This window comes from Miscanthus floridulus, chromosome 10, assembly GCF_019320115.1.
Source record: "Miscanthus floridulus cultivar M001 chromosome 10, ASM1932011v1, whole genome shotgun sequence".
NCBI classification, from domain to species: domain Eukaryota; kingdom Viridiplantae; phylum Streptophyta; class Magnoliopsida; order Poales; family Poaceae; genus Miscanthus; species Miscanthus floridulus.
The window spans coordinates 117,725,392-117,748,417 of record NC_089589.1 but is presented as its reverse complement, the minus strand read 5'-3'; the positions used below and the strand labels follow the sequence as shown (position 1 = coordinate 117,748,417).

Sequence of the window (23,026 nt, the reverse complement as noted above, 5' to 3'; positions counted from 1 at the left end):
CATGCTAACCTTAGAAACCATGGTCAGTTAGCCTGTTACCGAGCCAGCCAAGGAACAGGCGGTGGCGACTGCTTGATTTATGCATGCATGTAGGGGATATTTTCCTTTTCAATTCCTTACTTTCTAAGGAACTATAATTGAGTAAAGCTGCGTTCTGATCCATATCTTTCCATCACACATTGTGCATGCATACAGATGAGTAGAGTCCATACCTACGTGACGTCCAGGCCAGGTGAAATGGCATGGCATACATAGACTAAATCTTTCCTGACACACTTCCATGCACATCCCATTTAGTGCATGATGTTGTTACAAATCAGAATATGGTGGAACTTTCTAGTGGTTCACACAGCGCCAAAAAAGATGGTTTTAGAGGATAAGAAGAATGATATGCGACACTCTTTCTGTGTCCCCTCTCGCTGCACAGCCGCTGAATTCACCGATGGCAACCCAAGCTACTCACCAAGAGAAAATCCAATACGACAACACGACCAATGTTGCCGCCATTGCCATATTCATCCATCTGCACAATTTTCCCTCCCCTAATTTATCAGAGAATTTAATCGATAATTTAATGCGGACCGAGGAGAGGGATAGTGCTGTGTGAGTGCGCCCTAGTCTACCTAGGTCTCTTAAAGTGAGGGATTTAATCCTAGCAAGAAGGCTTCTTCCAGCTGCGCTGCCTCCACAGTTTGGCCTCCTCACTGTTGTTCTTTGAGCCGCACCGCTGCCGCAATTTGAGCACCTCACTATTGGTGACCTCGCTGGTGGCCACACCGGGCCTCCTCCTTCCTGCTAGACTCGCCACCCGCCACTCCACCAGCAGGTGTTGCCTTTGTCATCCCCTCCTCATAACACTAACATGCCATGCCACGCTGGCATTCATTCCATTGCCTCGATCCAATGCTGCAACGGCAATGTCCATCACCCAGCATCTCAGCCTGACATATGTAACATCCTGCCTTTATTTATGCATATTGTCAATTGAAATACTCCACGTGCATGGTAATAGACAACATGCCTCCAAACACATTTTGCATCCATATGGTTGAAGGCTAGAAATTGGCATGACCAAACACATTTTGGCATGCCAAACTACAACAAACAGCGAAGCTGTGGCAGAGCTATTTGTCATGGCCGAATGCAGTGATATAGATGATGTGATAGGAGGACTGTAGGAGGGCATTCGTTGCACGCACCTCAGCGTTTCTTGATTCACCAACTCTAAACAAAAATATCTCTTGAGTTGTTTATCCGATTTCCAAATAATTTGTACCGTAATATTTATCATGTTTTTTTTTTCAACAAAACAAAGATCCATATTGGATATATTTTGATACGAAATAATTGTGACATTTGTACCTACATGTCATACTCACATTTTTCATGAGATTTCTTATGGTAGCAGTCCAAATGTATTTTTGCTCTCTAGATTTTGGCACAGCTCCTAATTTTGCCCTTTATTGGGCCTTGATTGGATTTGGCATTGCCAAATTTTCATTTGGCTCATGTATGTCATCAACCAAAAATAGGCCCAAGAACAAAAATTTGCATCAAGTACCAACGCTCATTCCTAAACCAAGCACCCGTAAGAATAGAACCGCTCCATCCCTTCCTTCCTCAACCAAACACTCAAGTGTTGTGAACCACGTTTTCAATCATTGGATGGCAAACCATTAGCCAGCATGTTAGCGGGAACCGGTCATGATCTTCGAATTTCCATTCAAGTTACCTTTTGTCACTTTTGATGACTTGGTGCAAGTTACTTTGTCACGGCAGACCTAAAATGTCATTTAATGCATAACAATCAACCTAGCAAGTTCAGTTAGGGGGATCACAACCTACTCAGGCTAAACCAAGTGTTTTCAATTTTGGTATTAAATTTTTTCGGACACCTGAAATTATCAAAATCCACATGAAATTTCATCGAAAATTTTTTAGAGACTTAAAAATTAAGTATAATTTTCGAAAAAAATAGATCTAAACAAAATATTAACGTATTTTATGACTATAGGTCTGTTGAGTAGAAGAATATACAACATAAGCAATGGAAAAAATATGGGCATAGATGTATATATTTACAATAAAGCACATGTATTAGTGTAATATAAAATTTTGAATTTTTCTTTCAACACCCTCGAAATTACCGAAATTCGTGAGATTTTGCACCTTGGGTGACATATAACATTTAATTTAATGTAGTTTTTCTAGTCCTAGGTTGTAGATATAATAATATTTAATGTAGTTTATTTATTCTACTTTCCTTAATTTAAATCCGGAATCCCTGGATAAATTTGAAAATAAATAAAAATATGTCAAAAAAAACTGGATCCTAATTGAGCCTGGTATGGGCCGTATTCTTCCATTTTTTATATACTTGGGCCGTATTCTTCTGGGCCTTCGGATTTGCACTAATCAGGTCCGTCATTTTGCATGAGCGGGCCTTCCGCTTCCTCCGCCGTTTACCCTTCGGCGGTTCCGCCGCCGCCGCCGCCTCCGGAACGCTATGCGGCTGCGGTCTCCGTTCCCGCGCTGCCTCGCACGCCCCTCCCCTCGTCTCCCTCCACCGCCTCCTCACCTCTTATGCCTCCGCCGCGTCCTCTTCTGGGTTCTGGCTCGCCGCCGAACCCAGGCGCTGGCGCCGCCCAACGCCGCCGCGAATCTCTCCCACCTCCCGACCTCCGGGCCCGCTCCAAGCCCGACGCCGTGCTCGCCTTCACCGAGAGCACCCTCGGCATGTTTGGTTCTTAGGTCGTGCTCCTTCGGCCTTCTCAACCTGGGTCTCGAGTCTCGACAAGGTTGACATGCCCAACTGCCCTTGCTCCGGCGATGCAACGTGAGCATTTCTGAGATTGTTGGCACCCATACAACCATACTGTGTACTCCAATCGGCCGATTCACCTTGAACTTGAAGCCGGACATTCTCGAGGAAGCTGTCAAGCGAGTGGAGGAGTTGGGATTTGAGGTGGCGCGACGATGTTCCCCTGCGTGCTTGCTTTGGTTGCTTTTGCCTACAACTACAAGTTGGTTGTCACAAAAGGCATGCACCGGTGAGTTGTACTTTTTTTTTTTGTGGAATTACTGCCCGTACGTCATATTATCCATTGCTATAGCCTAAAATATCACTTGACGATGTGGCTAAATGAGATTTCATCTAAGACAGTCAATCCTGATAGGCTCGTATGATACGATTTGCTAAACATATATAGGTTGAATATTTCAGAAGACTCGTAGTATTCCCGTTGCCTATTGCCCTAATCAGTTTTCTGTGAACATCTCTGTTAGAATATACATGTATATGTGCTGTGCGTGTATGGTGGGCCTGTGCCTGGTATAGCCGGCCAGCCCTATATTTGGTTAGACTATATTTGGTTAGAGAGATATGAGGAGATCTCTGTTGGTTCTGTTTCTATAAGCCACAAGATCTCCTCTTCCCTATATATATATATATATGTACATAGGACTCTCCAATCAATCTAATCTAATATTCCACGCAATCTCAATTGCTTTCATGGTATCACGAGTCTAGGGTTCCCTTCCGCTCCTGCTCGCCGCAAATTCGCGTGCGCATCCTCTGCAGCACCAATCATGGCCGGCGATCCTCCACCCCCTGCTCCCCAGCCGCACGCTCCGCAGCCCTCGAGCGCAGCCTCCGGCATCCTCACAAAAGCCTCTGGTGCTGCAGCCATCGCTGCCCAGGAGAAGCGCGCCCATGCCGATGCTGCTCGCCTCGCCAAGGAGGACCGCGAGCGCGCGGCCCAGGCTCGCCACGCCGCTGCCCTCGCCCGCGTGGCTGAGGCTGACCGCGTGGCTGCTGCAGCGCAGGCTGAGCGCGACGCCGCCGACACTCGCCTCCGCGCTGCCCTGGCTCGCGCCGCCCTCGAGCGTGCTGCGACCCAACCCCTCCCTGGAAGTGACGACGGTTCCGGCGGCGAAGACTCCGACGCCGGCGACGATCCCCTCCAGGATGCTCTCCTCCAGCACGAGGCCGCAGCCTTGATCAATCTGCGTGCCCAAGCCGTGGCTGTGCAGAACATCCGTCTCCTTGTGTCGCTTGTCCTCGACGTCTCTTCGACGTTCTACGGGCGCTGGCGCGAGTCCTTCCTCCACGTCGTCGGCCGCTACTCTCTGGAGAGTCACGTTCTCTCCGACGTGTCCACTCCTACCTCGCCGGATTGGGTACGCATGGACTACGTCGTTCGGACTTGGCTCGGCGGCACCATCACCGATGCCCTCGCCGAGACCGCCATCGAACCGGGCAACACTGCCCGTGTCTCATGGCTTGCCATCGAGTCCCAGTTCCGTGGGAATCGCGAAACCCGCGCCCTCCACCTCGACGTGGAATTCCGCAACTTCAAGCAAGGCGATCAAGACATCACCACCTATTGCAGGAAGCTCAAGGGCATGGCTGATGCTCTCCGCGACCTTGGCGAGCCCATTCTAGACCGCACAACAACAACAACAACAACAAAGCCTTTAAGTCCCAAACAAGTTGGGGTAGGCTAGAGTTGAAACCCAACAGAAACAATCAAGGTTCAGGCACGTGAATAGCTGTCTTCCAAGCACTCCTATCTAAGGCTAAGTCTTTAGGTATATTCCATCCTTTCAAGTCTCCTTTTATTGCCTCTACCCAAGTCAACTTCGGTCTTCCTCTGCCTCTCTTCACGTTACTATCCTGACTTAGGATTCCACTACGCACCGGTGCATCTGGAGGTCTCCGTTGCACATGTCCAAACCATCTCAACCGGTGTTGGATAAGCTTTTCTTCAATTGGCGCTACCCCTAATCTCTCACGTATATCATCGTTCCGAACTCGATCCCTTCTTGTATGACCGCAAATCCAACGCAACATACGCATTTCCGCGACACTTAGCCTCATCCGCGGTCTTGTGCTAAACCTCATCCGCGGTCTCAATGGCCGCTTTGAAGCCATTGGGATCCACCTTCGTCGCGGGCATCTCTTCCCTTCCTTTTTGCAGGCCCGCAATGATCTTCTCCTTGAAGAGCTAACCATGGAGGCGACTGCGTCGGCTACTGCTCTTCATGCCGGGGCTGTCGCCCCCTCCAGCGGCTCGCGGCCGCCGTCTGCTCCTCCAGCACCTCCAGCCGCGCCTCCACAGCAGCGGCCGCCGGGTCAGCAGCAGCCCTCCAACGGTGGGAAGGGGGGGGCGCAAGCGCGCCCGGCGCGGCAAGCGCGGTGGTGGTGGCCGTGGCCAAATGCCCAACAGTGGGCAGCAATCGGCGCCTTGGCCTAATCTTCATCAACCATGGACCGGGTCCATCAACATGTGGCTTGGACCCTGGCCATCGACGCTCCCGCACCCTCACGCTCTCCTTGGCGGCGTGCAGCAGCCTCCAGGCGGACAGCAGATGCCTCATGCACTGCTGGCCGGCGCACAGCAGGGCTGGGGTGTCCACCCGGGCGTGCAGCAGTGGGCGCTGCCCCCAGCGGGCCTCTACAGCCCGGCTGTTGGCGCCCCAGGCTGGGATGCGGCGAGCTTGGCTGCCAACTTCCAAACGATGTCGCTGCAGCAACCCCCATCCAGCAACTGGTACTTCGACTCCGGCGCCTCCAACCATATGACTTCTGATGCTGGTACAGTCACTGCTCCCTTCACTCCACTTTCATCATCACCATCCCATATTGTTGTCGGTAATGGGCACCTTCTTCCCGTTACTTCCACTGGTGTTACCAATTTTCCTCATAACCTTCATCTTAATAATGTCCTTGTTTCTCCTGGCCTTATTAAGAATCTTATTTCGGTACGTCAGTTTACTTCCGATAACAATTGTTCTGTGGAGTTTGACCCTCTTGGCTGTTCTGTGAAGGATCTACATTCTCGGAGAGAGATCGTCAGGTGTGACAGCTCCGGTCCCCTTTACCCACTACAGTTCTAGGAGCCTGCCTCTACTCTGATCGCCACTTCCAGTCCTTCGCTTTGGCACTAGCGTCTTGGTCATCCCGGTCATGAAGTCTTGTCTAGGCTAGCCCAATCGTCTGCTATTCCATGTAATAATAGTGCTAGTCAAACATTATGTCATGCTTGTCAGTTGGGGCGTCATACTCGTTTGCCATTCCATGCGTCCAATTCCAGAACCACTCATATTTTCCAATTAATACATTGCGATTTGTGGACCTCGCCTATTCCAAGTGTTGCTGGATGCAAGTATTATCTTGTCGTTCTTGATGACTTTTCGCACTACCTCTGGACTTTTCCACTTCGGTTTAAGTCAGACACCTTTTCGACCCTGTCTAACTTCTTTGCATATGTTGCTACACAGTTCGGTGTCTCTATTCAGGGTATTCAGTGCGACAATGGACGCGAGTTCGACAATCATGCTTCCCGTGCCTTCTTCCTCTCTCACGGCGTGCAGCTACGCATGTCTTGTCCATACACCTCCTCCCAAAACGGTAAAGCTGAACGCATTATTCGTACCATCAATAATGTTGTTCGCTCCCTCCTGTTCCAGGCTAGTGTCCCTCTAGCCTATTGGGTTGAGGCCCTCTCCACCGCCACACTGCTCCTTAACATTCTCCCTACCAAGACACTCAATTTCTCCACCCCTCATATGGTACTATATGGGTCTCCACCCTCTTATGAGCATCTTCGTGTTTTTGGGTGCCGTTGCTATCTCAACCTTTCAGCCACCACTCCCCACAAACTCGCCCCCCGCTCCTCCTTGTGTGTCTTTCTTGGCTATTCCCCTCATCACAAAGGCTACTATTGTCTTGACTGGTCATCCAACCGGATCTTCATATCCCGGCATGTCGTCTTTGATGAGACATCCTTTCCCTTCTCCGAGGATTCCGCTCGTCCTACTCCCCAGGATTTCGAGTTCTTGGACTCTACTGACCCTATGATGGCTCCACCAGTGCCGTCATTTTTTATGCCTGCAGGTTCTCCCGGCGCCGCCGCTGCACAGCCACGTGCGGCTGTATTTCCAGGGAGCAGCGCCCCATGGCTTGCTGCTGCTTCCCTGGCCCCTGGCGCGTCATCTACAGCAGGCCCGGCTGCAACAGCCGGTCATGCACCACCAGCAGCTGGCTCCTCCATCAGCCAGCCAGCTGGTCTGGGCAGTCAGGCACGTGCACCACCAGCAGCTGGCCCCTCCAGCAGCCAGCCGGCTGGTCTGGGCAGTCGCCCTGTTGGTCCTCCACCCGGCTTCCAGCGCTGGGATGGGCAGGCTGCTACGGCGCCGGTCCCACCAGTTCGGGTGACATACAGCCGTCGCCCACGGCCTCCATCTCCAACTGCTCCACCACCACCGGCTGCTGCTGCTGTTCGCCTTCCACCTGGGGCGGTTCCCATCGTCCCTGTGGTCAATCAACATGCCATGAGGACGCGTGGGAAAGCCGGTTTCCGACAGCCGGCGGCACTTCAGACGACCTCCCTGTCGCCGATCCCGCGGACGTATCGCGCCGCTCTTGCTGACCCCCATTGGCGTGCAGCTATGCAGGAGGAGTTCTCAGCTCTGCTTGTCAACCACACTTGGGATCTAGTTCCGCGACCACCGCGCTCTAATGTGGTGACTGGCAAGTGGGTCTTCAAACACAAGTTCAAGGCAGACGGTTCTCTCGAGCGCTACAAGGCGCGCTGGGTTCTTCGTGGATTCACCCAGCGCCCAGGCATTGACTATGATGAGACTTTCAGCCCCGTTGTGAAGCCCGCCACTGTTCGCACAGTTCTCTCGTTGGCTGTCTCATGCAGTTGGCCAGTTCATCAGCTTGATGTGAAGAATGCATTCCTCCATGGGACCCTCTCCGAGATAGTCTACTGCGCCCAGCCAGCAGGATTTGAGGACACTTCTCGCCCGGATTTTGTCTGCCACTTGAATAGGTCCTTATACAGACTGAAATAGGCGCCCCGTTCTTGGTATAGCAGGTTCGCCACGTTCCTTCTCCAGTTGGGCTTTGTTGAGGCCAAGTCGGACACATCCTTATTTGTTTATCGTCGGGGTTCTGAGACTGTATATCTCCTGCTCTATGTTGATGATATTGTGCTGACTGCTTCCTCAGCGGATCTGCGCCAGCGCATTATTGCAGCGCTTCAGCAGGAATTTTCTATGAAGGATTTGGGAGAACTCCATCATTTTCTGGGCATGCAGGTTCAGCGCACCAGCTGTGGTCTTTTCCTATCTCAACATCAGTATATGCTGGACATCTTAGATCGTGCTGGTATGGCAGATTGCAAGCCCTGCTCTACTCCGGTTGATATCAACCCGAAGCTCTCAGCTGATGGCAACCCATTGCAGATCCTACGGATTTTCGCAGCCTAGCAGGAGCTCTGCAGTATCTCACCTTCACACGGCCGGACATTGCTTATGCCGTGCAGCAAGTGTGTCTTCATATGCATGATCTGCGAGAGCCTCACCTTGCAGCTTTGAAGCGCATATTGCGCTATGTTCGTGGCACTTTGGAGTTGGGGTTACACATTCGAGCCTCCAGTCAGCTTGATCTTGTTGTCTACTCCGATGCCGACTGGGCCGGCTGTCCTGACACTCGTAAGTCCACCTCGGGCTACGCGGTGTTCCTCGGTGACACTTTGATTTCCTGGTCCTCCAAGCGCCAGAACACGGTCTCTCGCTCCAGTGCTGAAGCTGAGTATCGTGCGGTCGCCAATGCCGTCGCCGAAGCTTCTTGGTTGCGCTAGTTGTTGTCTGAGCTGCATACACCCCTGCGCCATGCCACATTGGTCTACTGCGACAATGTCAGCACCGTGTACATGTCTTCTAACCCTGTTCAGCATTAGCGTACCAAGCACATTGAGATTGATCTTCACTTCGTCCGAGAACGAGTGGCTCTTGGTGCTGTCCGCGTTCTTCACGTCCCGACGACGTCCCAGTTTGCCGACATTTTTACCAAAGGCTTGCCTGCTGCTGTCTTCACGGAGTTTCGGTCCAGTCTCAACGTTCGACCCATTGATGCTGTGACTGCGGGGGCGTGTTAGAATATACATGTATATGTGCTGTGCGTGTATGGTGGGCCTGTGCCTGGTATAGCCGGCCAGCCCTATATTTGGTTAGACTATATTTGGTTAGAGAGATATGAGGAGATCTCTGTTGGTTCTGTTTCTATAAGCCACAAGATCTCCTCTTCCCTATATATATGTACATAGGACTCTCCAATCGATCTAATCTAATATTCCACGCAATCTCTATTGCTTTCAATCTCCACTTTATCAGTTTGGTAATTCATTGGTTCTGTTCCTAGAGGTCTAACAGTCACTAAAACTAGCAGCAGTATAGTGGTTCAGATACACAGTGCTGGTTAGCATCCTGTCATAATCATAATATAGTATGCAAGTAATTGTGGGGGTGAGGTGTGTAGTTAACTCATTGTGCAAGTTTCATGTTATCTTTTGTTTTTCTCTATGAATGTTATTCTACTCCGTACAATTTACTCCTAAAAATTTAGCTTCTTTCAATGGTAACAAACAAAGTCAATATGTCAACTTTGGTCCTCCAATTCTGAATCTAGACTGATTGGTTTGAGCGCTTGTAGTCCCTTGTTCAGTTCCATTGTTACTAGGACTTGTAACATTGGGGGGAGATATATCTGAACTCTGAAGTGTTCTTGATCGTGTATGAATGATTTGCACTGTCTTTGGCAAGTTTAACCTCTTTTGTTACAGGAACACCTTCATCTTTTCTGGTCACACTGTTAGCAGTTATTATGCTAACTCGCAGCTTGGAAATTTGGAGAATTCCAAACAGCCAAGAACAGTAAAAGTTGCATCCCAGATCAAGTTGAGTGCTCATGCATGACCCACCCTTCTGCATTGAAATATCTTTTGTGATTGATTTCCGGAAGAAATGTGAATGGTTAAAGGTGATCTTAAACGGTTTGCCAAAGAGATTTTGACCTACTCTGTTTGAACACAAAGTCAAAGAGAATGTCCCGGTGCTTTAACACTTTTCTGCATGAAATTTCCCATAGCTTTGCACAAATAAACAAAAGCCTGTCTGGCACCCTGTTGCAAAGTCGCTTTTCTATTATACCTCTGGTGTAGTTTACTTATTGTTTAGAATACAGAAGATTAAAGACAAATTACGGTGTCATTGCAGTTTCTTGGTACTTTCTGTTACAATCTTTTTTTGTAACATATCTAAGTAACTATGTATAGTAAGGTATTACTGGTCAAACTTATGCTCTACGTCAAACATCTATTATACACCGGTGGTAGTACCATTTAATTAGACAGAATTGGGACCAAGTGAACTGAAATATTCTCTTGGAAAAAACATACAAGTTTCATAATCTTGCCAGTGTGGCGTGCAGGCAATAATTTTGAATATTCACTGATCAATTTCCTTTGTTGATTTTATTTGTTTATTTATGTGTTGTATCAATTCATGCATTCAAGTTTTAAAAGAACCACCTGTATAACATGAGCAGTCAGGATGTGTATATGAAGTTTACAAACTTTTTGATGCCGGAAAACTTGTAGGCCACATTATCAAAATTTGAACAGGTCATTTTAGATTTAAGATTAGAATAAACTAGTTTGACTCGACAGAAGAACCTTTTGGAAAAACTCAAACAGCTATAATAAATTGCAAATTGACTATGTTTTTTAGTTTTGAACCCACATGTTGCAGCTTGGTCAGCAACTTGTAGGAGGGATCGAATTCATGGCATGTAATCAAGTACTTGAAAAAAGCAATAAGTCTGGCTGTTCTAAGGAATGCTTGTTCTTTACACAATTTAGACACTTAAAAAATAAATTTCAAATGGCATAGCAGCCTGTTTGAATGCTTGGGTTAGCAACTAGAACTTGAATGTTTTCTGTACCTAAAGCTCATTCTTTTTACATGCTTTTTGACTGCAATCACTTTCATTGAATAGTCTAAACAGTAAGGACATGCAGGAACAGTTAACATTCTTACTCCCGAGATGTAATACACAACATTATCAAGCCCCTGATACAAGCTATACAGTTTGAAAGCTATTTTGACTAGGCTTTTCGGAATTTACTGGCGGATGATGTGGGCCCTTATCTTCCGCAGCTCAGTGGCTGCGTTTCTCATGGATATCCGTTCTGCCGGTGCCTGCTTAGTACACAACAGTGAAAGCCCAGTAACAGATACCAGGATGCTGTTGATTTGTCCCTGCGGACCGTTGGTGGTTCTGTTGTGCACATCAAACACATGGTTTTGTTCTACTGCTACAATAGCAGGATCTACAATGTCCATCAGATGATCTGGGAATGCAGCCTGGACGTAGCCCTGCAAGCTCAGGCCATCTGCAAACGTGTCATTGGTAGGAGCCTTTCCAGTAAACAACTCCAGGAGTAGAATTCCAAAACTGTAAACATCTCCGCATGGGGAAACTTGGTGACCTTCCCCATATTCTGCATCGTAGAGGAATATATTATTTAAAATACCATTGTTTGTCAATCTACAAATAAGCCAGGTGCTCAAGCACAAGCAGGAAGAGAATACAAGTCTGGACTCAAGTTACCTGGAGCAACATATCCAATTGTTCCTCTTATCCCGGTGCCAGTGGAGCTTCTGGAGTTCATGGTCGGGGGGTCGCCTGTTGAGTCTCTAAGAATCTTCGCAATTCCAAAATCTCCGACAAGAGCATCAAAGTCTTCATTGAGAAGGATGTTGCTCGGCTTTAAGTCGCAGTGAACTATTGGTGGCTGGCAACTATTATGCAGGTAGTCCATCGCATCACAAGTGTCAATAGCAATGTTCAATCTCTGCATTAATGTCAAACTAACTGGATCTAAAGATTGTCCACCTTGATCTGGATGTAACCACTTGTCAAGGCTCCCATTAGTCATGTACTCTAGCACAATGGCTTTGAAGTTGTTTTGCTTGGAGTCATAACCGGAGCAACAAGTGATGACACTAACCAAGTTACGATGCCGAACCTTACGAAGTGCCTCACACTCTGACATGAAACTTCTCAAAGAGCCCGACTGTTGGAGATCAAAAACCTTCACAGCAACAATAATTGTTGCGTCATTAATCACCAAGCTCCCCTTGTACACTGATCCATACCTCCCTGTACCAATCCGATTGCTTAGAGAAAATCCATCTGTTCCACGTACTAAATCTGCATAGGAAACTCTTGGATACACGCCATCCATCAATTGAAGAGCACCTTCTACTGTCACTGGTGCAGCTTCTGATTGAGCTTTTGATTTCTTTTGCAAGGTTCTAACAAGAATTGCTAAGGTCACTAATAACAGCAGTGCACCTGCAACTGGAATCACTACTTTAAGAATGATATGATGCTTTCTTTGACTGTGCCACAAAGGTTTGTTTGGGCAAGCTGGCAAATGCAACTCCTGGACACCTCCGCAGAGTTCATCATTATCAGCAAAAGAGAAGCCTGTCACATTAGTAAACACACCCTGTACTGGGATTTGGCCACTGAGTTGGTTGAAAGACACATCTAGATGGTTCAATGAGGTCATATTTCCAAAGCTCTGAGGGATTGGTCCTGAAAGGTTGTTGTGAGCAAGATACAATTCTTCTAAACCACTTATGCGGGACAACTCTTGAGGAATTTTTCCTGAGAGCATGTTATCTGTTAAATTTAGCAGCATCAAGCCACGCATTGAACTAAAGGATGTAGGGATGGCACCACTGAAGGAGTTACCATCCAATCGAAGCTTCATCATGCTTAAGCAGTTGCCAAGTGAATCAGGCAAAGGGCCAGATAAATTGTTCTCAGAGATATACAGATGTACAAGGTTTGTAAGACTTCCAACTTCTGGTGGGAGAGGACCAACGAAGTAGTTATAGGACAAATAAAGATCATCTGTCAAGGATGACAGGTTGAAAATCTCTCTAGGCAAAGGGCCTGAAAACTTGTTATTAGACAAGCCAACACCATTTAGCTGTTGCAAATTGCCAAGGCTGGCTGGAAGGGGGCCCTCAAAGGTGTTCTTATATGCGAGCAATATTTGTAGTTGTGTTAGGTTGCCAATTGAAGAAGGCAGGTTTCCTGATAGGTTATTGTTCGAAAACTGCAAGAGTTTCAGGGCTGATAGCCTTCCAATGCTATCAGGCAAAACCCCAGAGAATTGGTTGTAGTCTAGCTTCAGTGCTTGTAGGCCAGCCAGATTGCCAATATCGAGTGGTATCTTACCAGAAATCTCATTCGCTGAGAGGTACAGCAACTGAAGCTGGGATGAAAGATTGGAGACAGAACTTGGCAGCTCACCACCAAGCATGTTGTACTGGAGGGTAAGGAGACGTAGGTGGGTGCAATTTGTAAAGAATGTGATGAACTCCCAGTCCTGGGGGCTGTTTGCCTCAAGCATGTTGCCATCAAAAACTAAGGTATCTGGACAAAGCTTTCCTATCCCTGGTGGTATGGTACCTGTGAGGCTGTTACCGCTGAGATCTAGCACATAGAGCATGGTTGCATTGCCAAGTGAAGATGGAACTCCTCCAGCGAAGTGGTTCATGCTCAGGAAGAGATATCTGAGCATGGGTAGGCCAGCCCCCATGTCAGATGGTAGTGTACCATGCATCGTGTTGTCTGACATCGCAAGCATTATCAGTGAGGACACATTAAGGAGATCTTGAGGGATGGTGCCTGAGATATGGTTTCCTGCCACTATGAATGACTCGAGTCCATGGATTCTACCAAAGCCCTCAGGGATGGTGCCCTCAAGGTGGTTGGTTCCAAGGTTGATTTCCCTCAGGGAAGAAGAAAGATTGGAGAGTGACTGGGGGATTGCCCCTGTGAGATTGTTCGGCCCCAGCAGCACACCTTGGAGCTTTGACAGGCCTCCAAGCCAATCTGGGATTCCCCCCGTTAGCTGGTTCTTTCCAAGCCTGATGCTCATAAGGTTACTGCAGTTCCTCAGGCCAGCTGAGATCTCACCGTGGAGTGAGTTGTTTGAGATGTCAAGATATTGCAGCCGGTGTAGGTGGCCAACAGTTGCAGGGATTTCACCTTGCAGCATGTTTTGGCTAAGGTCAAGGCTTGTCAGGAATGTCAAGTTGCCAACGGACGCAGGTATGGTGCCTGCAAGGGCGGCAGAGCTGAGATCAAGTGCTGAGACCCTGCCCCTGTGCCTATGGCTGCATGTTACCCCTGGCCAGAGGCATAGGCTAGCACTAGTGTTCCAGGAGGACAACCTGCTTGATTTCTGGCCTAGGATGGCCTTCAGTTCCAGCAAGGCTTCCCGGTCAGTCTCACTGCTGAACGGTTCTGCCGACGCCTGATTGAACAAAGTTGATGATGGTAGGATCCCATGAAGCAACACAAGCAGCAGAAGTCTGATGGGGAACGACATGGATGCAGTGTCTTCGTTTGCTGCTACTGAGAAAGATCCGAATCAAATATTATGATAGTATATCAACAAGTTAGTTACTACTACTTTGTGTGTATATTGATCTAATATTCGTCAGTTGAATGTTTGGACATGCTGAATTTTTTTAAGGCACAAACACTTGATTTGAGATGGATTGTCTTTGTCAAGTTTCACATACCGCTTGATTTCAGATGGATTGTTGTCTCCGTCTTCCTCTTGCCTTCTGTATGCCTTGTTTCTGTATCGTTCAACAAGCCAGGAGCATATTTTTCATATGAAAAGTCTGATGTACTCCCAGTGCCAAAGGAAACTGTGTGTGTGTGTGTGTGTGTGTGTGTGTGTGTGTGTGTGTGTGTGTGTGTGTGCTTGTATTTATATCCTTCGTGCGCGCGCGTTAGACTCCAGAAATCATTGTTGATTTTTTTTTTCATTTGGGTCGTTTGTATGGCATCTGATTTTTTCTTTGGGTCGTTTGTATGGTCTCTGATGTCAATTGGCTTGTCCCAAAACGTTTAGTATGTGAAGGTGCTTTTGAAGAATCTAATAGCGATCTTTAGCAAATCAAACTGACAAGAGTCTAGTCCAGAAAATTAACAACTTATGTTTCCATGCATACATGTCTTTTTAAACTATGTCTTACTGGGAAATTAAGTATGTTTACAAAGGAACTAACTGATTAGTGAGGATCAAGTTAGTCTTTTACCAGACTCCTTATTTGGCCCTAAAATTGCTTGAGTCTTTTACCAGACTCCTTATTTGGTCCTAAAATTGCTTAGATACCTTGTATTTCAGATTACATGGTAAGCCTTTCTCACCAAAAAAAAAAAAAAAAAAAAAAAAGGTTAGGCAGGAAAGTAGGAACATGATGAGACTAGCCCAATTATCCAAGCATTCAAGTCGTGATTAGGATGAAGTGAAAGAACCAGCTCGAGTGCGACAAACGTACATGGAATTCTTCTATGCTGGATAGTTTGAGCTTGACTGAAAATATGTGGAATTCTTCTATGCCGGACAACTGAACTTGACTTTGAAGTCAAGCTCATATTACATACACGGTACACTATAATAAGTAACAGTTAGTGTGATCTTCCTAGCAATACGACAAAACATTTTCTTTCATGCATAGAAGTCTGGCAGTTTTTTCCTGAACTAACGAAGGTCCTTGTTTGACCATCTCGAGGCTGTCACTTGTACCAAATCTGCAATTCTGAGGAGGTTTCTGAAAAGCACGCAAAAACGGGCCCATAAGGAAAAGCCCGTGCTCTTCTCACATGGGGAGTGCCTTGTTCTTGGGGCCTAAAGGAGAGAGAGAGACGTTCGAGGCGCGGAGGATATTCCAAATCTATCAATCAGAGAGTGAAACTTCGATGAAAATTTAGAGTCTTCCAAATCTTGTTGGATCCCACCTCTTGTATCATTCATCTTTATTAATAGTGGCTTATTTGCTTGCTGCCACCCATGTTTTCCCTTAGAAGACGTTTCAACGTTAATCCTCAATTCCTCATGTCTACTCGTGTTTTGGTATTTCTCTTGCTATTTGAGGTGATTGGTCATCATATAACTTACTACGGGTGCCACTTGTTGAAGTTATTTGAGTTAAATGGTATATGCTTTAGATGGCTTATGTGTTTATTTATATGTTGATAGCTCGATGACAGGGATTACTATTTTGGTGAGCTAGTTATTGCAAATAACTTATTTTTAAGGTCACATGCAAATTTGTAGCCCTAAATGTCAAGAGTCGGTTTTGGATATGCAAATTATATTCTGTGCTTGTTCTGGTGTACTAATTAGGCCTTGTTTAGGAAGGCTCCTCTCCAAGGGCTCATTCGAAGTAGCCAGAATTTGTATTTGCTACAAAACAGCTCTGGATCCTCCTTCCACTGAAAAACAGCTCATCTAAACCGTTTGGTAGGGTCCTCTAGAAGAGTCAGAGCCGGAGTCGGAGAGGAGCTCTATCAAACGGGGTCTTACAACCTTCGCATTACGTTGAACAAGTTATTCTACTAAGCTCAATATTTATAATATTAAATAGATTTACAAAAAAAAAATATTTTATAATTAATCTAATGATTTATCCAGTATTATAAATATTAATATTTTTTATATAAATTTGGTTGACCTTAAATTTATCTGAGTCGTCGGAACTATTTTTTAACGGAGTGAGTGCGTATTTTTTATGAACCGTCGCTGGCACTGTCGGAGCATGCAGCAGACACTAGACAGTGTACAGTGTAGTTAACTTGTGCGGCCCAGGCACCTATAAAATTCTGGCACGTGCGACGACAGTCCTCCTTTCTGAGCAAGAATCTTTCTTTTCTGATGAAAGCGCATGCATGCAATGCACAGGCGGCGGAAGGTCCAGCGGCTCGGCATTCATGCTCTGCTCTGAAAGCATTGTCGGTTGATAAGTGATGACTGACAGTATTGTCGATTGATTTGTTGTTGGAGGAAAATATTGTTTGTTGGCTGAAAAAATATGACTTAAGCCCAGCGAACAGGGCGTTTGAGAACCAAAGTTTGCGCCACACAGCTTAAAAAGTAGTACTCCTATACGATGATGAACAAGGACAAATTCCGTTGTCTTTTGTATGCATGGATGGATGAACTGTGGGCGGATGGGGCTGCTTGTTACCGGCCACAACTGGCCGCATCCTAGGTGCTGCTGTGGCGCTGAAAATACACGTCACAATCTATGACGAGAATCAAACCCGTTTGAACTATAGACTTCTGTGACTGCCTACGTCTAATCGTGCCTCTCTATGGCAGGGAACCAAAAAAAACCTTTTACGACCTTACAACAGCTTATGGCAATGGAATTGTATTTGCATTATCTACGATCTTTTTTTTTTTTGAAAAAATGGCGAAGTTAACAATCTTGGCCAATACTATTTTAATCCTTCTTTGAGGTTATGACCTATGTTTCCTCTCTATGAAACATTGGCTTATGATGGATGAAACAAATAAAGTGCACAATCCACGCAAGTCAGCCAAATCTAGATACATGAGCAAAGAATGGTCATAGGTTCAGGCAAATTTCGGTGCCTATTTTCTTCGTAATAAAATTTTATCTAGTTTCTCTTACATTGATCTTCTTTTTGAGCGAAGTATGGTCTTTAATATCAATGACATGTTATGGATCCTTTAGTTATAAATAGTTATAAATACTAAGCAGTTTATCTAAGAGGAGAATTATCCATGAGAAGGGAGTGTAATTGTGTAGCCCACGAGCTCACTTTAGCGAAGAATACTAAAAGAATCTAGCTCTATAGTGTTTCTCTTCATCGTCTTGTGTTGAGCAAGTTATCGCTTAGGATTGCAATGGGGTTTCTCAGTAATATATAAAAGCTCTCTTTATCTAACTCAGCATATTTATGGTTCCTTTAGAAATTCAACATTTCTTGAAAATGTGGGAGCGTTGCAATATGCGAAGCACCACCACCTTGCTCGAATAGGTTAGGACATCTAACTTGGAAGTTGGACGAACTAAAGATGAAGAAAAGATAAACTATGATTATAGAACATGAGTGCACATTTTGCTTTTATAACGTAGAGAGTGATGCCAATTTGTTTCTAACATGGCATTACCCTATTTACTTGTGAGAAAAAAACAATTGCCTAGTCTCTCCAAATATAATAATTGCTAGGTTCAACCTTGCACCTAACGCTTCCTATAACATTGGCCCTGTTCGCTTCGCTGAACAAAAAATTCCTCGTATGGATTTTGTAGAATTTCATAGGTAATAAAGGTTGCAGTTGCCAGCATTTCCCCTCAACCTTTTTTTTATTAATATTCCCCCATGTATAACCGTACTTATAAGCGAAATAAAGAGAACACAGAAACAAATAAATAAATCAAACAAAAGGCGTGCGTTCGCGTAACCTTTTTACCATGCATGCATCATCACAGTAGAATCACATGGCTATAGTCATGCGATTCACCTTTCACGCGCTGCTGAGTGCCCACTGTCAAGGTCGCATGCCAGGACAGTGTTTGCCTACTCTCTACTCCATCTACCACTCAAACAGTCAGGTCTCATCAGGACAGTGTCGCAACTGCTGCCGTGACAACAACGGTAAACAAAGACAGGTTTGCCCCTCCTTTTTCTTGGTATTTATTAATTGTCCAAGAAATTTTCCTCACAAAGTGTTCTTTATTAAATGCTGCAAGCCTGCAACGTACTAGTGGACTCGAAAAAAGTTCAAGTTATTGCATAAGCTAAATTTGGTGGTCTTCATACAAATGGGTCTATTTTATCAGGTTAAATTCTTGTTACACTTTGGAATCCTCCTATTAGTCTATTTATCGATGGATGCTAACAACAAAGACATGTCGTCGTCTTCACAAGACACATGTTGTCATGAACTTGCTATGCTGAGATAGATACAAGTATTAGAAACCATGGTCATATTATGTTGATCTGGATGCAAACCAAATGGTGCCAGTTTTGTCTTTCAGATTAGAAGTTTGGAAGAGCTTGTATACAAGACATGGACAAAATTCGAATACTTGACACTCAAAGTCACATTTTTTTTTGTTTGGTAAAAAACTTGTCAGCGGATCTTGTTATTCCTTGTCTCTTTTGTGAACCCATGCGAAAAGTTAAATTTGCTTGGTGTTTGCGAAAACGACATGTTTGTTCCACGCCTAACATTGCCATGCCATGTCACACATTAGTCGTGCTTCGGTTTTATTCGCTACACTTATTCTCTGGCAACTATAATTTGTCTAAAATTAGGTATGGCAATGTTAGGCACCAACCAAAGTCTTGTCTAGAGATTTCATTCATGTGCATCTATAATGTGCTAATCTGTATCAATAATAATAGGATAAAAATATATTATGGAAATTTTAAATAAGACAAATATGTGTAGTGGTTTTGTAAGTGCAATCAAGCCCTAATGTGGGTTTTGGTGTTAATGACCACCTAATTAGAGGATTAATGAGATTTATCAAGATGACAAGAAGAGAATTCATGATCGAGGATGTTACATAAAATGGAGGAGCCCCCAATTACAAATAAGAACGGCATCAGGCTCAAAGGATGTTTAAATTATTTTATATTTCGAATTTGAGTATAGGAAAAGCCGTACTATAAATGGGACACAATGCTTAGGCTAAAAGTGTGTTTCCAAGTGCTCAAACTTCCATAGTACATCCTCAGTTCCTCAGTCAAGACAGTCTACTCTTCACTCTTCATCTTGCTATCTTGGTTGGTGCGGCAGTGCCGCACCCAGAGAGAGGCACTGCCACACTCAAGTGACCGTTGGTTGACAGGGGGGGTATTTATACTTTTCCATATCCTCCCTAACCTCTCGCTTCTTCCCCAACGGTTCAGACCGACGACAAACATAGAAGTGCTCCCTTCTCTCTCCTCCATTGGTGACCTTGAGCTTCCAAGCTTCTCCATTAATTTCCCCATCAATCCTTGAGAGAAAAAGGTGCCAAAACTGATTAGAGAGCAGATCCACTGATTTCCAAAGCCTAAAGAGCACTTGGTTCATGTTTTGGCCAGCGGTTGTCTGTGTTACTCTTGAAGCTTTGCTCCTAGCCTGCTAGAGCGTCGCCCGATGAGTTTGCCAATCTTGTGGCAGTCCCGGGAGGTTTGTAACCATCTCTTGCAGCTAGTAAAATCACTCCTCACCTCAAGAGTTGAGTCTCTTAACTTGAGAACGAGGAAGGGTTGCAAAGCCCTAAGCCTTAGTGGCTAACCTCAACAACGTGGACTTAGACAAGCCTTGGTGGTGAGCTAAACCACAGGATAAATCATCATGTCATCGTGTGCTTGATTTACTTTACTTGTTCTTCATATTGTTGTTGAGGTGATTTCTAGGGTTTGAGGCCGATCTACTTGTATACTCTTGTGCTACTGCTTTTAGCTGTTGATTTGTGAACTACACCACTGTAGGAAGTTAAGAAATTTACTCGATCTAAATTTCCTTTGGTAGATTTTGAATTGTGACCGAATTGTATCTGCAGGTGAGTGCCACGTTGTGGTAGCGCCGCTGTCCCAAAGCGGCAGTGTCGTGGGTGAATTTAACATTTGCTCGAGTTAAATTTTTACAGGCCTATTCACCCCCCTCTAGGCGTACCAGTGATCCTACAAGTGGTATTGGAGCCGGTTTACCTCGTGTACGCTTCACCGCGTGAGGTATGGAGCCCGAAGGAGGAACTAGCGATGTGAAGCTGGTAGATGTTGATCTAGAGCAGGTTGATCTGCATGACACCGACAACAACGAGCTAAGCGTGTCGATAGCAAGCAACACACGCTCCCACATCTTGAGGCTACCGATGCTGAAAGAGCCCTCAATGAAGACGAGAGAAGAAAGAGGAAGGAAGCAAAAAAAGCAAAAAGAGAAGAAAGAGAGAAGAAGAAGGAGCAGCAAAAACTTGAAGACAAGAAGTGAAGAAAGGAAGAAAGAAAGCACAAGAGAGAAGCAAGAAGAAAAAGGAGAGAAGCTAGAAAGAAGAAGGAAGAAGAAGCAAAAGCAACCAATGCATCATCAAGTGAGCTATCTAGTAGCTCCGAAGATGGTGATGATGATGAGTCCTATCAAGTGATCGAGAATAGAAGGAAGGTCAAGAAAGGAAAGGGCAAGGATGATGATATGAGCTTCAACCACCTCTACCTACACAAAAAGTTGAAGAAGACTTCATATGAGCTTCTAACCGGTAACAAACCAAAGGTGTCTTACTTTAGAGTATTTGGGTGTAAGTGTTTCATAATTAATAAGAAGCCCAAAACTTCTAAATTTGCACCTAAAGTTGATGAAGGTGTTCTTCTTGGCAATGGATCAAATGAGCATGCCTATTGTGTTTTCAACAAAACCTCCGGGAGAGTTGAAATAGCGGTAGATGTGATATTTGATGAATCTAATGGCTCTCAAGTAAAGCAAGTTAATTCGAGTGTTGTAGGAAAGGAGGATCCACCATGTGAAGCAATCAAGCAATTAGCTATTGGCGATATAAGACCACAAGAAGATGAAGTCACTGAAGTGGTGGTTCCTCAAGATGCTGCTGAACAAATTTCCACTGACGTACCTGATGCGGGGGAGCAGCAGACCCCTGCTACAAATCTGTAGAGCAGCAGTGACGCACCCCATCTTCCAGCAGCAGCAAGTCCAACTCTGACTCAAGGACAGAACCTACAACCCATATTTGAGCAAGAAGATGATGAAGGTTCAGAAGATGAACAAGAGGCCATTGAACATCTAAGGCTAAGGTAAACAATACAACAGGATCATCCCGTTGACAACATCCTTGGGAGTCTTCAAAAGGGGGCAACAACTCATTCACATTTAGCAAACTTTTGCTAATATTACTCGTTTGTTTCCTCTTTGGAACCTCTTAAGGTAGAGCAAGCACTTGGTGATCCAGATTGGGTGATGGCCATGCAAGATGAGCTCAACAATTTTGAAAGAAATCAAGTGTGGACCTTGGTGGAGAGATCCAACACCAATATCATTGGCACCAAGTGGGTCTTCTGCAACAAGCAAGATGAGAATGGCGTGGTGACAAGGAACAAGGCAAGATTGGTTGCTTAAGGTTTCACTCAAGTAGAGGGCTTGGACTTTGAGGAAACATATGCACCGGTGGCAAGGCTTGAAGCAATCTAAATGCTTCTAGCCTATGCCGCTCATCACAATTTTAAGCTATATCAAATGGACGTGAAGAGTGCATTCCTCAACAGCCCTATTCAAAAACGTGTCTATGTTGAGCAACCACCGGGTTTTGAAGATCCCAAGTTCCCCAACCACGTCTACAAACTCCAAAAGGCGCTCTATGGGCTTAAGCAAGCACCAAGAGCATGGTATGAATGCCTTAAGGAATTCTTGCTTAAACAAGGCTTTGAAATAGACAAAGTCGACCCTACCATTTTCACTCACAAAGTTGGTAAATATATATTTGTGTGCCAAATATATGTCGATGATATAATATTTGGTAGTACTAATCATGCTTTTTGTGAGGAATTTAGTAGGATCATGACGAAGAGATCCGAGATGTCCATGATGGGTGAATTGAAGTTCTTCCTCGGATTTCAAATCAAGCAAGTGAAGGATGGAACTTTTATTAGACAAACGAAGTACACCCATGATTTGCTCAAGAAGTTTGACATGGTGAAAGCCAAGCATATCAAAACTCCCATGCCAACCAATGGACATCTTGATCTCAATGTTGAAGGAAAAGCCATGGATACCAAGGTATATCGCTCTATGATCGGCTCTCTACTTTATTTGTGTGCATCTAGGCCCGATATTATGCTTAGTATGTGCATGTGTGCTAGATTTCAAGCTAACCCGAAAGAGTGTCACTTAGCGGCCGTTAAGAGAATCTTGAGATATTTAGTACACACTCCTAACCTTGGCTTATGGTATCCTAAGAGCTCTAAGTTCGATCTACTTGGGTATTCGGATTTCGATTATGTTGGTTGCAAAATAGATCGAAAAAACACTTTGGGGACATGTCAATTCCTTGGACAGTCCTTAGTGTCTTGGAGTTCTAAAAAGCAAAATTATGTAGCCCTTTCCACCGTCGAGGCCGAGTATGTTGCAGCTGGTGCATGTTGTGCTCAACTACTTTGGATGAGTAAACCCTTCAAGATTTTGGATGTCGCTTTACCAAAATCCCACTCTTGTGTGACAATGAAAGTGCTATAAAGCTAGCAAACAATCCCATAAGTCACTCAAGAACTAAGCACATAGACATCCGACATCACTTCTTGTAACACCATAAAAATTGATTT

At 45.3% G+C, this 23,026-nt stretch overlaps 1 protein-coding gene across 1 annotated transcript; it reads right to left on the bottom strand.

The window, feature by feature from the left end:
* Nucleotides 1-9,474: 9,474 nt before the first annotated feature.
* Nucleotides 9,475-14,587, bottom strand: LOC136485462 (probable LRR receptor-like serine/threonine-protein kinase At3g47570). Its single transcript, XM_066482337.1, has 3 exons — nt 14,461-14,587; nt 11,462-14,290; nt 9,475-11,351 (listed from the first exon to the last, which is right to left on the bottom strand). Exons 2-3 carry the CDS (start codon nt 14,262-14,264, stop codon nt 10,972-10,974), a joined length of 3,183 nt encoding a protein of 1,060 aa, XP_066338434.1. The 5' UTR covers nt 14,265-14,290; nt 14,461-14,587; the 3' UTR covers nt 9,475-10,971.
* Nucleotides 14,588-23,026: the final 8,439 nt, after the last annotated feature.